The sequence below is a fragment of the Ictidomys tridecemlineatus genome, chromosome 5, assembly GCF_052094955.1.
Source record: "Ictidomys tridecemlineatus isolate mIctTri1 chromosome 5, mIctTri1.hap1, whole genome shotgun sequence".
Classification (NCBI taxonomy): domain Eukaryota; kingdom Metazoa; phylum Chordata; class Mammalia; order Rodentia; family Sciuridae; genus Ictidomys; species Ictidomys tridecemlineatus.
The window spans coordinates 172,463,980-172,477,842 of NC_135481.1; the positions used below are offsets into that span (position 1 = coordinate 172,463,980).

Consider the following 13,863-nt stretch of genomic DNA (forward strand, 5'->3'; position numbering starts at 1 on the left):
GACAAGAAGTGTGCACAGAGGGCCACAGGCACTGGAGGAAGGCTTGCTATGGACTCCACTTTGATCAGTGAGCTGAGAGGTGAGGTCCTTTGATAAGGGAGGGGGAAGCTGTGATAAGGGGGAGAGAAGGTACCAGGTGGTTTCCTGGAACAGCTGGGTTAGAAAGACCAGGCATTTGAGTACTGCTGGGAGCAGACGCAGAAGCCAAGATATTCCCAAATGGGGATGAAAAGGTGGATTTTCAGGGGTCTAAGCCTGTGCCTGCCCATCCATACTTGCTCCCCAGGCATGTCAGCCTGCTTTGCACTCCCCCGCACACTCATCTTGCTGCCTCATGATACCAGGAAGGTGTCCCTCCCCTCTGCTGGAACTGTAGCTGGAAGATGTTTAGAGAAGTTCCCATGCACAGGGTGCACGTATGACCCATTTCTCCTCCCAGGGTCTGCTCACACCAACAAAAAAAGCATAGGGCCATCTCTCAATTGTTCAAATCCCATTTGGAGCTTCTGGAGTAAAAGGTGTGAGCGGGGGATTCAGGGCCATCCTCGACTCCCACCCCCACATTCCCCCAACTCTACTTTGGGGGCTGTTATACATCCCTAGCATAGAGATGGATGCTCCCTCTGCCTTCCCCTCTTCCACTATTTGGGTGCAGGGCAGAGGACTCTGTCCCAGCAGCGGATGGGGGCACGGGGTTGCTACCAGTTCTCTGCTAGCGACCAGAGTGTGGAGGAGGTTGAGGAATTAGCACTCCACCAGGGTATGTGTTCCTGGGGCAAACGAGGCCCTAGGGCTGAGGAATCTTGTTGGCTGGGAAGCCACTGAGTCAGGTCAGGGTTCATCGCACCCACTGGATTTGCCAGAACCCAGCGGGCCACCGCCTCCCTCCACACATGCACACACACTATTTGCAGAAGACCCGGTTCCCGCCAGTCCAGAAAGAGAAAGAGGGCGGCGGGGCCATTTTGGATAGGAGAGAAGCGGAGATGCATTGCGAGCAAACCCGACGCCGCCAAACCAGGAGCGCCGCCGGCTCGGCGGGCCAGGGCGGAACCCAGGGACGAATCTAGCTAGATAGGGCGAACTTCCTGGAGGAGGAGAAGAAAAAGAAGAACCGAATTAAATCCCGGCCCGATCTTCAACGCTGAAAGGAGGAGGAGGGACAGCCAGCGGGCGTGCCCGCGCGGAGGATCCCCAGCAAAGGGGGTGGGGCCAGCGACGCTTTTAAAGCGGACGCCCGCGACGTCTTCCTAGACCCGCCGCAGTCGCACAACGCCGTGGGTCTGTGGTCCTATCAAACTCTCAGAAAGTTCCCAGTCCTACCCAGGCCCTAACCCTACAACACCTGGGTTGTCGCGCGCGGCCCGAAGGAGTTGGGTCTAGACGTCTGGCCAGGTCGTCGCGGGCTCTCAGGAGCAGCCCTCTAGCGGGTGAGGGCGCCGGGCGGTCGGTTGGGATCCCGCCCTCCGAGGCACTGCCTCCCGCTCCCGGGCGGGGCGTCTGAGCGGCATTAGGACCCAGGCGCGGCGCGGGGGTGTGTCGCCGGCTCCCGCCCTTGGCGTGCTGGAGACGCCAAGTTAAGGGTCTCGAAGCGCCAGTGCACGGGTGAGAAGCCCGGGTGTGTGCGTGTGCGTAGCTGTCTGGCGGCTAATTGCCCAGGCCGTGGCCACCGGGCATGTGTTCCGTCTCCAACCTTGTGGTGGGTGCTCGAACCCGCTGGTGAGGCGGAGGCCTGGCGGGAAGGTCGCTGTGTTAGGCGGAGACCGGAGCCGTCGGGGGCACCGTCGCGGAAAAACGCTGCTGTAGCCAGCCTGCGCGGACCCGGGGCGAAAGGCTGTGGAGACTAATCAGCCTGGGGCGGGAGTGTGTGAGTTCGGCCGCGCGAGAACTAGAGTCGGGATGGGCACGCGCGAGGCGTGGGGTGGCCCGGGAAGGGTTTGTGGGCCCTGCGCGCTGGGCTGAAGGCTCTGCCCTCGCCGTCTTGAAATTAAACGAATGTTGTAGGCAGTGAAGGGTTGGGGGACTCGGAGGTGGGCAGGGTGGAACTGTGGGGTCCCCGGCACCCCCGAGCGCAGAGCTCTTCCGAGCCCGGCATGCCGCCGCCTGAGAAAGCCTCATCTCACGTTTTGCCTGGCACCTTCTGTCGGGCGCTGCCGGGGAGGCCGCCGGCTGCTGGGGTCCCGGGTCTCTGGCGGTGCTCCGCGAGACGGCAGAAACCTCTGGTTCGCCCAGACATCTGAGGAACCGCCCCGTGGCCTAGCCAGAAGCCAGGTTTGTCCGGCCATTTACCTGCACGTGGTGTGCGGGATGAGAGTAGGTGCTGCCGGTCCCAGCGACCTTGGACGCTACCTTTACCGCCCCGCTCCCTTCCTCCTGGATGCAGCCAGCTCCCACCTCGCGCGTACATCCGCATCCTGCCCCGGATCGATCCCCAGGTCTGCTAGCATAGAGCCGTTTTCCTTTCGTGCACGCGGCCCCTCCTGTGCTTCCTTCTTTGCAGTGAGGCACAAACAGCCAGGACCATCCGGGGCCCGCGCTGGAGTGTGCACAGAATCCCCACAAGTACACACACCCCGCCCCTTCTCCCTCCCGGACCAAGGGCTGCACCTCCCAGACGGCCCGGAATAGTGTAGACGCCCAAGGGAGGAGGCCATTGCTGGTCACCCTGGGTTATCCTTGGCACGTGAGGAACTTCAATGGGTGTTAGTGGCCCCTGGGATGGATTTGAGGGAGAGGAGAGATGTGCAGAGAGAAGGGTCCCGGCCCAAGTGTGGGTTTGGCAGTGCCGGAGCCTGGGAGAAAGGTTGGTTTTAGTTTCCTCCCTCCAGTTCCGCAGGCCAGGGCTGGATTCTAATGAAACCTGGATTATTGATTTAATTGGGCACTGTTCATAATTTGATGGGGAAGACCTCCTGAGAAAGTCTCCTCCTCACCCCTTGCACACCTGGGCAACCGCTAGCAGATGGGCTAAGGAATTTAATTCCTTAAGTTAAGGCTGACTTTCGGTCTGCAGGGGGCCCCTCTCTCCCTAGTGTTGCTGTCCCTCCCTCTTTTTTCCCCTCAGGGTGGCCTGGGGCAGGTTCTTGGGACATAAAAGAAGGAATCAGCAGGGTAAGTTGCAGGTGGACACAGCAGAGGGGCTGGTGGCAGTTGTTTGGCTTTCCTTGCAGAAAACTCTTCCGCCATGTCACAGAATGGATACCTTGAGGATTCCAGTGAATACTTTTCAGGTGTGTATATGGGAAGTTTCTTTATCAGAAGTCTCTACGGGATTTTTGCCTACACACCAGTGATCCCATGGTGTTTGCCACCTATCTGGTTCAGTACTGGTACTGGAATTCCTTTGGATCTCATCTTGCAGGAGGTTGTGATGTGGTAAGAGGGGCAGCTGATGATATTGGCACTGGCAGTCCCTGGGGGTGCTGTGGTCCTGGGAGGGCTGTCTGCTCCTTCTCCTGGGTTACTGGCACCACCTGGTGTTCGCTCCCATAGTTCACTGCTACAATGCACTGGATATCTGGCTGGATCCTTAGGCCAAATGTTGTATATTTCTTTATTCCTCACCCCTCCCCCAGAGGGAGGGGCTGAAGCTGTCCCTTTAAGAAAGCCTAACCTCTCTGGGCATCGGTTGTCCCTGCTTGCATAGGTTTAGCTGCCCTTATCATGTCTGGGCTGGCTCTGGGCTGCCTGTCTTACACCCAGCCCCATGAACTGGCCTGGCTATCAGAGGATTGTTTAGTGGGGCCATGCTTAAACATAGTGGGGATGTGCTTTTACCCAGGATCCCCAGGGTATGGAGGCTATGTGGGCCTGCAGGGGGCCCCCCTCTCCCTAGTGTTGCTGTCCCTCCCTCTTTTTTTCCCCCAGGGTGGCCTGGGGCAGGTTCTTGAGACAGAAAAGAAGGAATCAGCATGCAGAGTAGTTATGTGGCTACACTATATGATAGGGATGAGGACGTGGCATGGCAGAAAAGAAGGAATCTGGCATGCAGATTAGTTATGTGGCTACACTATATGATAGGGATGAGGACATGGCATGGCAGGACCACAATCATGGACCTGGTGACTCTAGCTGGGTAGGTCCTTAACTGGGGGTCCAAGAGCTGAGTCTAATAAAAGGTAAAACCCAGGGTAGAGGGAGAAGACAACAGTTATGGGGTGTAGTGGGTGTTAATAGGGGCGGCAAAGGGGAGACTGGGGCGGATTGGGGTTGGGGGACAGGTGGTTTTAAATAAGGCAGGGATGGGAGTTTGTCATGAACACTATTACAGAAGCACAGAGGACATCTTTTGACCCAATAGTTCTTCTCTGGGCTGTGGACAGTGCAGACTGGGGCTGGGGTCGCCAGTCCCTGAGTGCAGGACATTGAGGGAACAAGGCCTGGAATGTGTGGAGGAAACTGGCGGGTGGGAGTGGAAGTGAGTCAGGATGAGTCACTGGCAGGTGTAGATGTGCTGGTGACCCGTCCCTGTCCCTGCACAGGTGTTTGTCAGGCATTAGGGATGTCTGAACTACGAAGACCTCTTTTTGGGGGGCACCCACAAATGGGGAACCAGTCATAGAACTGTCTGAAAGAGATAACAGCTAGTCTAGAAGAGAGGTAGGGCTGGGTCATGCTGTGATCCTACAGAGAGTCAGAGCAGGGTCCAGGGAAGAAGAATATTTGCATGTTACTAGGAAGTCTTATAGAAGGAGGCCTGCCAGGGGTGTGGCAGAGTGGTGAGGGATGCTGTAGGAATTGAGGGGCAGCAAGATCTTTGCCTGGGTGTCTGGCATCATGGAGGAGGAGGGGCATGATGGGAACAGGGCTGATGTGAACCTCCTAGAGGCCACCCCCTGGCTCTTTCTCAAGCTCTCTTGCCTCCTTGTGCCACATGTCTGGACTGGGTCTCTCAGCCTTGATGTTTAGCTCTCCTACCCTCCCTGGGAGGAGGAACTCTAGGCTCTATGCCAACAAAAGCAGTTGGGGTAGAGGAGGTCATCTGGCTACTCCAGCAGCTCTGCCTTCTCATGGGCCCCCTAGCCTAGAGGTTGTGGGAGGGCAGGTGCTAGACAGTCTTATCTGTATTGTCTCATGTGTGCTTGGTCCAAAGTTTGCAGAACAGACATTGTTCTCAAGCTAAAGGGCCAGAACAGTACAGGGACCTGGTTCTTGCAGCTGGAAAACATTGGATAAAGTCACCTGGCTGGGGGCTCCAGCTGTGTGCTAGTTGCCACACTCTGAGTGGGGTTGGGCAGACTAGAAGTTCTGCTTCCCTTGACCAAGGCTTCTTTTCTGGCCTGCAAGAGACCTCTAATCATTCACTGAATGTGCCCTATGGAAAAGTCTAGAGATGCCTGCTCCTGGGGCTTGGAGCTCCTCCTTCTGACATGCAGGACTAATGACCAGGCTCTCTTGAATCTCTCTTGGTGTGACAGCTGCATCTCTGGGCTGCTTCAAGAATGACATAGAGGATACCTCTGAGGTCCGGGAGGAGAGCCTGGGGGATGAAGCCTTCGACACAGTCAACTCCTCCATTGTATCTGGCGAGAGCATCCGGTTTTTTGTCAATGTCAACCTTGAGGTGCAGCCCTCTAAATCTGGTATGGGGCTGCAGCAGGGGCAGGCTGGAGGAGGGCAGGAACTTGGGCAAAAATGGCCCCATTTTACCAAGAGAGAACCTCAGAGGTGGGATGGTACCCTGAACTCTCCTACCTTTTCTCTAGGTAGCGAAGAGACATCCGGTGGCTGTGTGCTCCTACATACCTCCCGCAAGGTGAAGTCCCATCCTGTAGGGCAGTCCCGAGGTTTCTAGTTGGGGTGGAGGGAGCTGCTGCTTTTAGATCCCTCAAGTTGTTCCTTTTTGTTCTTGCCTAAAGGAGTTCATAAACTGGGATCTCACCAGCTCAAGCTGGGCCTTCCCTCCTGGAAAGGGTTGTTGGTCCTGGTGGGTAGGGGCAGCCAGAAACCATTAAAGAAGGGGGGCCCTGGCAGGGATAGCAGTCTCATTTATGAGCCTGAGGATTCTGTGCTTGGGGTTCTCAACAGTACCTGAAGTTAAAGAACTTTGGGGAAGAGATACGTGCACACCGGGATCTGGATGGCTTCCTGGCACAGGCCAGCATCATCCTGGATGAGACGGCTACTTCATTGGATGATGTACTGCGGACTATGCTGAGCCGCTTTGCTCAAGACCCCAACCACGCTGAACCTGACTGTAACTTGGACCTACTCATGGCCAAGCTCTTTACAGATGCTGGGGCCCCCATGGAGAGTAAAGGTAAGGCCTATCTCCCTGCTTGTGCAGGGGAGGTTTGTGTGGGCAACTGCAGATACCTTCTTCCCTCTCCCCTCTACTCTTTCCTCAGTCCACCTGCTGTCGGATACCATCCAAGGAGTTACTGCTACAGTCACAGGGGTGCAATATCAGCAGTCGTGGCTCTGTATCATGTGAGTTGCCAGACTGTGGCCACCACATTTGGCCCCTCTACTTGTCATACTGGAGCTAAGCATTTTATACCCTTGCAGAGGCTGACCCACCCAGGAGTTACACTAATCTGGTGGTATATCCAGTTTGGGAGGACAGGGTCCAAGCAATCCAACCCATTTTGTCCCTTTTTTGGCCACTAGTTGTCAAAGTCAAGAGTTTCTGGGTGGGTGTGGCCCTGGCTTCCAAGGGTGGCAATTGTGTTCTGTGTGCCCTTCTGTCTCTTGCCAGCTGCACCATGAAGGCCTTACAGAAGCGGCATGTGTGCATCAGCCGCCTGGTTCGCCCACAGAACTGGGGGGAAAACTCCTGTGAGGTTCGCTTTGTCATCCTGGTGCTGGCCCCACCCAAGATGGTGAGTGCAGGACTTGGAGATTGCTGTGCTTCTTTGGGGACAGAGTCCCAGGTTGCCCTGCCCTCTCCTTGGGAGCATCTCTGAAGGTCACCTCACCCCTCCCTTTCCTGTCTGCCTAACAGTGATCAGAAACATCCTTGTTATGTCTCTGTTAAGCCTGAATTTCCCCAGAGTTTGCCCCAAACTTTGTCTTTCTATCTTGACTGAAAAGAAGTGGTTTTACAATTATTGATTCCAACATTACTGCCTTTCTTTGTCCTGCATTCCCCGACCCTCATCTTTCTTCTCGTTGACTGATTTTCTGGCCAAGGATCTCTGTTCCTTCTTGGGCTATATACAACTTGGTCAGGAGCACTCTGCCTTTGTAGAGGCTGAAGCTAGTACATTTTGGAGGTACTCTCTAAAAGGAAAAGGCTTTTAAAATTCTGAATAGGAAATTTTGACCCAGGCCTTGAAAGGACCTTAACATTTAAGCCATTAGTTTGTTTTTTAATGTAGTCCTAGGGATTGAACCCAGGGCCATGCACATATTGAGCAGAAGGTGCTCCAGTATGTGCTCAGTGTGTTCTCCATTTTCTTCTTGAGGATTTTGCCTCTGCCTCTGATACAGGCTCCTTCCTCTCTCTTTCTGTAGGCAAAGGGGTACTGAGGGGAATGTCCCTGCCAAGGGCCATTATAAACATGCTGTCTATGTTACTGTGCTGAGGAAGAAAGGGAGGATGGCCAGAATAGCTTCAGCTTCCTGAGCCAGTGTGTACCAGTGCACCCAGCTTTATTTATTTATTTATTTATCTATTTTTATTACTTATCTATTTTTATCTCTTTATCGATTGACTGATTGATTGGCAGAGTTGCCCAGGCTGGCCTTGAACTTACGATTCTTCTGCTTCAAATTCCCAAGTGGGATTATAGACTTATGCCCAGCTGATCCCAAAGATTTTGTGGCTTAGAAGACTATGCCTAAATTTATAAGAAAAATACTAGCACAGGTGCCTTGGCACATGCTATAATCCCAGCAGCTCAGGAGGCTGAGGCAGGAGGATCACAAGTTCATAGCCAGCCTCAGCAAAAGAGAGGTGCTGAGCAACTCAGTGAGATCCTGTCTCTTTTATTTAGAAAATAGGGCTGGGGATGTGACTCAGTGGTTGAGTGCCCCTGAGTTCAATCCCCAGTATCCAAAAAAGAAAAATACTATGGGGCTGGGGTTGTGGCTCAGTGGTAGAGCACTTGCCTAGCCTGAGTGAGGCACTGGGTTCAATTCTCAGTACCACATATAAATATATAAAGGTCCATTGACAATTAAAAAAAATATATATATATATATATATATATAAAATTAAAAACAATACTACCTTGATGGTTGTCCTTATGATCTTCTGACTGGTGGAATTTGTGATGGAATTCACTAATGCCTGGACTTTGGGGGAACAAAATTCACTGTCAGTACACAGGAAGAGCACCTGCCACCTGCTTAGGAATGCCTGTGTTTGGCAAGGGCAGGGCTTCCTCTTTCTACACAGGCTGTAGATACAACTCTTCCATCCTCCACCTCCCAGAAAAGCACCAAGACTGCAATGGAGGTGGCACGCACATTTGCCACCATGTTCTCTGACATCACCTTCCGCCAGAAGCTCCTGAAGACCCGCACAGAGGAAGAATTCAAGGAGGCCTTGGTGCATCAGAGACAACTGCTCACCATGGTGATGCCAGGAATGAAGGAATACAGCGTGTTTTCCCTTCATGCCCACAAACACCCGCAGGTACAGGGTATTGGTGGGTATAGGTGGGAGGGGGCCTGGGTTGGCCAGGGCTAACAAGCACTCTTCTCTTCTCCCTAGCCCCCAAAGTGCAAGGACTTTGTTCCTTTTGGGAAGGGTATCCAGGAAGACATCATGCGCAGGTTCCCTGTGTACCCACTGGATTTCACTGATGGTAGGTGGCTCCATAGCTTATCAGAGTTTATCCAGGGACACATGGGTATCTGTCCTGCATCCTCAACAAACGCTCTGTCCATCCCCCTTTCCTAGGCATTATTGGGAAAAGCAAGGCCGTGGGCAAATACATCACTACCACCCTGTTCCTCTACTTCGCCTGTCTCCTACCCACGATCGCTTTTGGGTCCCTCAATGACGAGAACACAAACGGGGCCATCGGTGAGGGGCTGGGGCTGGCCAGGGTGTGCTGGGCAGGGCCCTGGGCTATGGTGGACCCTGACCTCCCCACCTTTACAGATGTGCAGAAGACCATTGCTGGGCAGAGCATCGGAGGCCTGTTATATGCGCTATTCTCTGGGCAGCCGCTGGTGATACTGCTGACAACCGCACCCCTGGCCATCTACATCCAGGGTGCAGTGGGGGGTTGAGGCGGGAGATGGTGCCCAAGGTCCTGGGTCCCAGCTGGGCCCTGACTGCCCACCCTGCTCCACTGCCTGCAGTGATCCGTGTCATCTGTGATGACTATGACCTGGACTTCAATTCTTTCTATGCATGGACGGGCCTGTGGAACAGTTTCTTCCTCGCACTGTATGCCTTCTTGAACCTCAGCCTGGTCATGAGTCTCTTCAGAAGGTGACTTATCCTTCCTGAGCTGTGGGGACTCTAAAGGCCAGGGATCTGGGTCCTTATGCCAGCTTCCAAAGCCCTGTAATCCTGGGGTAGATGGAGTACCCCTATCTTTTTTGCTGCCCCAAGGAGCTGGGGTGGGCTCATTGGGCAATCTAAGGCCTGGTCCTCTATGTAGAGAGTGGGAGAGAAGGGTGATCTATATAGATGCTAAGGGAGGCCTCTCTCTAAATAATGCTCTCCATCTTATGAGGCACGTTGCTTCTGACAGATCCACAGAGGAGATCATTGCCCTCTTCATTTCCATCACATTCTTGCTGGATGCTGTCAAAGGAATGGTCAAAAGTGAGTGCGGAGCTGGTGGCTACCTGCTGCAGAGGAAGCTAGATGGAGATTGGAGGCTCTGGGTTGTGGCCACATTGGGCATAGCTAAGGTTGTTCCTTCTCATGGTCAAGGGCACTCTGGGATCCTTCATTGGCAGAGAGCAACAGCCCCTGTGCTAGAGGGTGACAGGGTTTCCCCAGACAGGATCAGAAATAAGGACAGGCTGACAGTGTCAGAGATGGAGCAAGGACTGAGTATGGGGACCCTGGGTAGATGGGCAGGTCAGTGGGGTCCTGGTTGATATAAAAGGCCAGAGCTCTCTACTGCTTCTCACTCACTCTACCTCCCCTCAGGAGCTTTCTACCTTCAAGGCCCCACTCTGTCCCTTCAGAGTCCCTACCTCTCTGTCATCTCCTCGTTCTCTCACTGGGAAGGTGGGCCCCAACCTTTCACAGCCTATATGACTGAGGCCTGTTGGCCCATTCTGCAGTTTTCTGGAAGTACTACTATGGTCACCACTACTATACAAAAAGGACTTCATCCTTAGTGAGTTTGTTGGGCATCAGTACCAGCCTCAACACCAGCCTGCACACCACCCTCAATACCAGCTTCCTGGCCAGCCCTACAGAGCTGGCTATGACGGGAAGTCCCAGTGCTACACATTCAGGCCGGGCAACTGCAGTGCTCAGTCTCCTCATCATGCTGGGCACGCTTTGGCTGGGCTACACCCTCTACCAGTTCAAGAAAAGGTGAGGGGGACCTGGGATGAGGGGAAGGGCCACATGGCCCCTGGGCCATGCTGATCTGCTGGCTGTCTGCAGCCCCTACCTGCACCAGTGTGTGCGTGAGACCCTGTCTGACTGTGCCCTACCCATCGCGGTGCTCACCTTCTCCCTCATCAGCTCCTATGGCTTCCAGGAAATTGAGAGTGAGTGGGGCTTTACAAGTTAATTGGAGGTGGTATGGGCTTGCTGGGGCGGGGAGACTGCAGGCTGAGCAGGATCCTGTCTCCTGCTACAGTGAGCAAGTTCCGCTACAATCCCAGTGAGAACCTATTTGAGATGGCAAAGATGCACTCACTATCCCTGAGGGCCATCAGCAGTACCATGGGCCTTGGCTTCCTGCTCTCCCTCCTCTTCTTTATTGAGCAAAATCTGGTGGCTGCTTTGGTCAATGCACCTGAGAACAGGTATATAGGACCAGGAAGGGTGGGGAGAGTAAGTGCCCAGCCCTCTGAGAGCTAATGAGGTTTCTGTCTACATGTGTCCATATGCTAAAGGCTGGTGAAGGGCACTGCCTACCACTGGGACCTCCTGCTCCTTGCCATCATCAACACAGGGCTGTCACTGTTTGGGCTGCCCTGGATCCATGCTGCCTACCCCCACTCCCCATTGCACGTGCGAGCACTGGCTTTAGTGGAGGAGCGAGTGGAGAATGGGCATATCTATGAGACGTGAGTTTGAGAGTGGCTCCTAGAGCTGGGGAAAGAGCCATGTGGACTGTGGAGGAGGGTAGGGAGCCTTAGGCCATGTGAGCTAGGGAGGGATGGGGCCCAGAGGTAATATAGCCCTGCATCCACATGTGGCCTGAGGTGGGCCATATGGTCTTTTGGTTTGGGCCCCTCAGGATTGTGAATGTGAAGGAGACGCGGCTGACTTCACTGGGTGCCAGTGTTCTGGTGGGCCTCTCCTTGCTGCTGCTGCCCTTCCCACTGCAGTGGATCCCCAAGCCTGTGCTCTATGGCCTCTTCCTCTATATTGCACTCACCTCCCTAGATGGCAACCAGCTCTTCTCGCGTGTGGCCCTGCTGCTTAAAGAGCAGGTGAGTACCTGGCCTTGGGAGGGAGGGTAGGGTTGGTGACATGGCCAACCCTGCCTATACCTGGTCACTGCCTGCAGACATCGTACCCACCCACACATTATATCCGGAGAGTGCCCCAGAGGAAGATCCACTACTTCACAGGCCTTCAGGTCCTGCAGCTGCTTCTGCTATGTGCCTTCGGCATGAGCTCTCTGCCCTACATGAAAATGATCTTTCCCCTCATCATGATTGCCATGATCCCCATCCGGTAGGGACAGCTGGAGTTGGGGTACTGGGCAAGAGGATTGATCTAGGTTTGGGAGGTGGGTAGGCTGGGTAGTGCCCCTACTTTCTCTTTTCTATTCAGGGCTTATCTTCCTGCCTGTTCTTCCTCTCCCCAGCTACAACCTGCTGCCCCGAATTATTGAAGCCAAATACTTGGATGCCATGGATGCTGAGCACAGGCCCTGATTGGCAGGCCCTGGCCATACCCACTTTACCAACCCTCCCCACCTTCCCAGGCTGGCTTTGTGGCTGTGTAGGTGTGAGGTCTGGGTTGTTTCTCTGTGCTGTGTTCTCACAGCTGTCAGGCCTGCGGAGCCTGGACATTGTGGGGGTTCAGTGTGTGTGCACTCACTCCTCCCCTCATTAGCCTTTAGCTTTGGGTCAGGAACATGGCCCAAGGCAGTTTCTGCCTAGGGTGGGACTAAAAAGCAGGGTGGATTTTCTTTTGATAAAAGAGTCATATGCCTGAAAGAGAAAGATTTCCTTGATTGTATAAGGAACTCACTGTGTGCACATTAAAGAATAAATCTCCTGTTTCTGTGCTTCTATGTACCACATCCTTCCTTGTTACTCCAACCAGATCTGGGGTGGGGAAACATGTCCTATGTAAGTGGAATGAAGGGGACTGATGTTGAGTACTACCTGTGAGCTGTCACTTCCAGCCCTACATAGTGGACCTTGGCCCAACAGTGAAAACATGACCCTGTTGCCCAGCACAGTGGGGAAAATGCTCTAGGAATAACACGTTCCAGGACCTAGAGGGGATAGGGCTTCGGCCTTATGGGGTGCTGTGCCTAGTGCTGCAGGGGAGAGCAGGGGCTGTACTGCTCCCTGCATAGGGCAGTGACTGACTGAGGAGAGAATGGCAGATTGAAAGACATGGGGACTGGTCTAATGGAAGGGAGAAAATGCCATGTTTCTGGCTTATTCATTTGGTGGTTGGTCAGGGTCCATGACAGTGGCAGCCAGCAGAAGCGGTATGGATCTGAGGCTCAGGCAGAGCCTCTCTGTGGACCTGGGGGCAGCAGCTGTGGCACATGAACACCTGGCTCCCAGACTTCCCTCACATTACCTTGCAGGATTCTGGCTCAACGAATGTCCCCAAGGATGAAAGTATTTTGGATTTCAGTGACTGTGAAGAATTCCTGCAGTCCAATAAGAAAAAACACCCCAACAGGACAGAAGTAGCCCAAAAAGAAAATAGGAATGGCAAAGATGTTCAAACCCTTTGGTAGGGCTGGGAGTCTAGCTCAGTGGCAGAGTGCTTGCCTAGAACAGTCAAGGCCCTGTGTTCTGTTCCTAGCACTGCAAAACAAACAAAACCAATAAAACCCTTGGTAATCAAAGAAATGCAAACCAAAAGAGATGCTACTTTACATTTGTGAGTTGTTAAAGGCCAAATTGGGTTGAATGCAGGGCATGGAGTCCAGTATAATTCTGCTCCAGGGTGGTGGTGATGGGCTTAGGTACAAGTATATTCTCCATAGTCCTATATGGGGATGGGTAGCTAAAGATAAAGCAAACAAAGCATAGTGTGCACCCAGGACAGAACTCTGAAGAAGCCAATCAGCAAATACCAGGGTGTCCTGCCCCAAATTCCATGTATCTACTATATACATGTGGTGTGTGATTCTACTTTGGAGGTCCCTTCCTCAGTAGCCTGGGTGCTCCCTGTAGGTAGGATCATATCCAGAATCACAGGCAAGGGACAGGCAGATCTCTAGCATTGCATACTTAAGACCTTGGCAGACATCACCTTCCCACTGAGACCACCCAGGAGGATAGGTGAGGTGCTGATACTTCCTGGGTAAACTACCCAGCTAGGTATGGCAGGCAAGAGGGAAGTGAAGCACTGCCCCAGGTCAGGGGAAGACAATGTTCTCAACGACTGAGCCCAGCCCTGGGTCACCTTGCCAGGACTGAAGAACATATGCTGGAGTAGAGGCTTTCCAGAGCTGCCTGGGAGCACAAAACTTACCCTGGGAATGGTCTACTAGGACTGAGGAGTACCGCCCCAACCTGCTTTCTGCCCTGACCTGTTTTTTTGTTTTTTTTTTTTTAACATCCTTG

The 13,863-nt window shown here is 53.6% G+C and overlaps 1 protein-coding gene across 5 annotated transcripts; it reads left to right on the plus strand.

The window, feature by feature from the left end:
- The first annotated feature begins 1,171 nt into the window (after positions 1–1,171).
- Slc4a11 (solute carrier family 4 member 11) lies at positions 1,172–12,341 on the plus strand. 5 transcript variants are annotated; one of them, XM_021723197.3, is made up of 20 exons: positions 1,182–1,430; positions 3,171–3,230; positions 5,418–5,582; positions 5,706–5,755; positions 6,028–6,259; positions 6,348–6,429; positions 6,698–6,821; positions 8,378–8,581; positions 8,660–8,753; positions 8,849–8,974; positions 9,053–9,166; positions 9,256–9,388; positions 9,654–9,727; positions 10,198–10,456; positions 10,529–10,635; positions 10,728–10,896; positions 10,987–11,160; positions 11,334–11,529; positions 11,607–11,776; positions 11,910–12,341. In XM_021723197.3, the coding sequence occupies exons 2-20, from the start codon at positions 3,185–3,187 to the stop codon at positions 11,977–11,979; spliced, it is 2,589 nt and encodes an 862-aa protein (XP_021578872.2). In that variant the 5' UTR covers positions 1,182–1,430; positions 3,171–3,184; the 3' UTR covers positions 11,980–12,341. The 5 variants fall into 5 exon arrangements, with proteins under 5 accessions (XP_077907623.1, XP_021578872.2, XP_040130245.2 ...); XM_040274311.2 differs by lacking the exon at positions 1,182–1,430 and adding an exon at positions 1,467–1,605; XM_040274309.2 differs by lacking the exon at positions 1,182–1,430 and adding an exon at positions 1,612–2,271.
- The last annotated feature ends 1,522 nt before the right edge of the window (positions 12,342–13,863 follow it).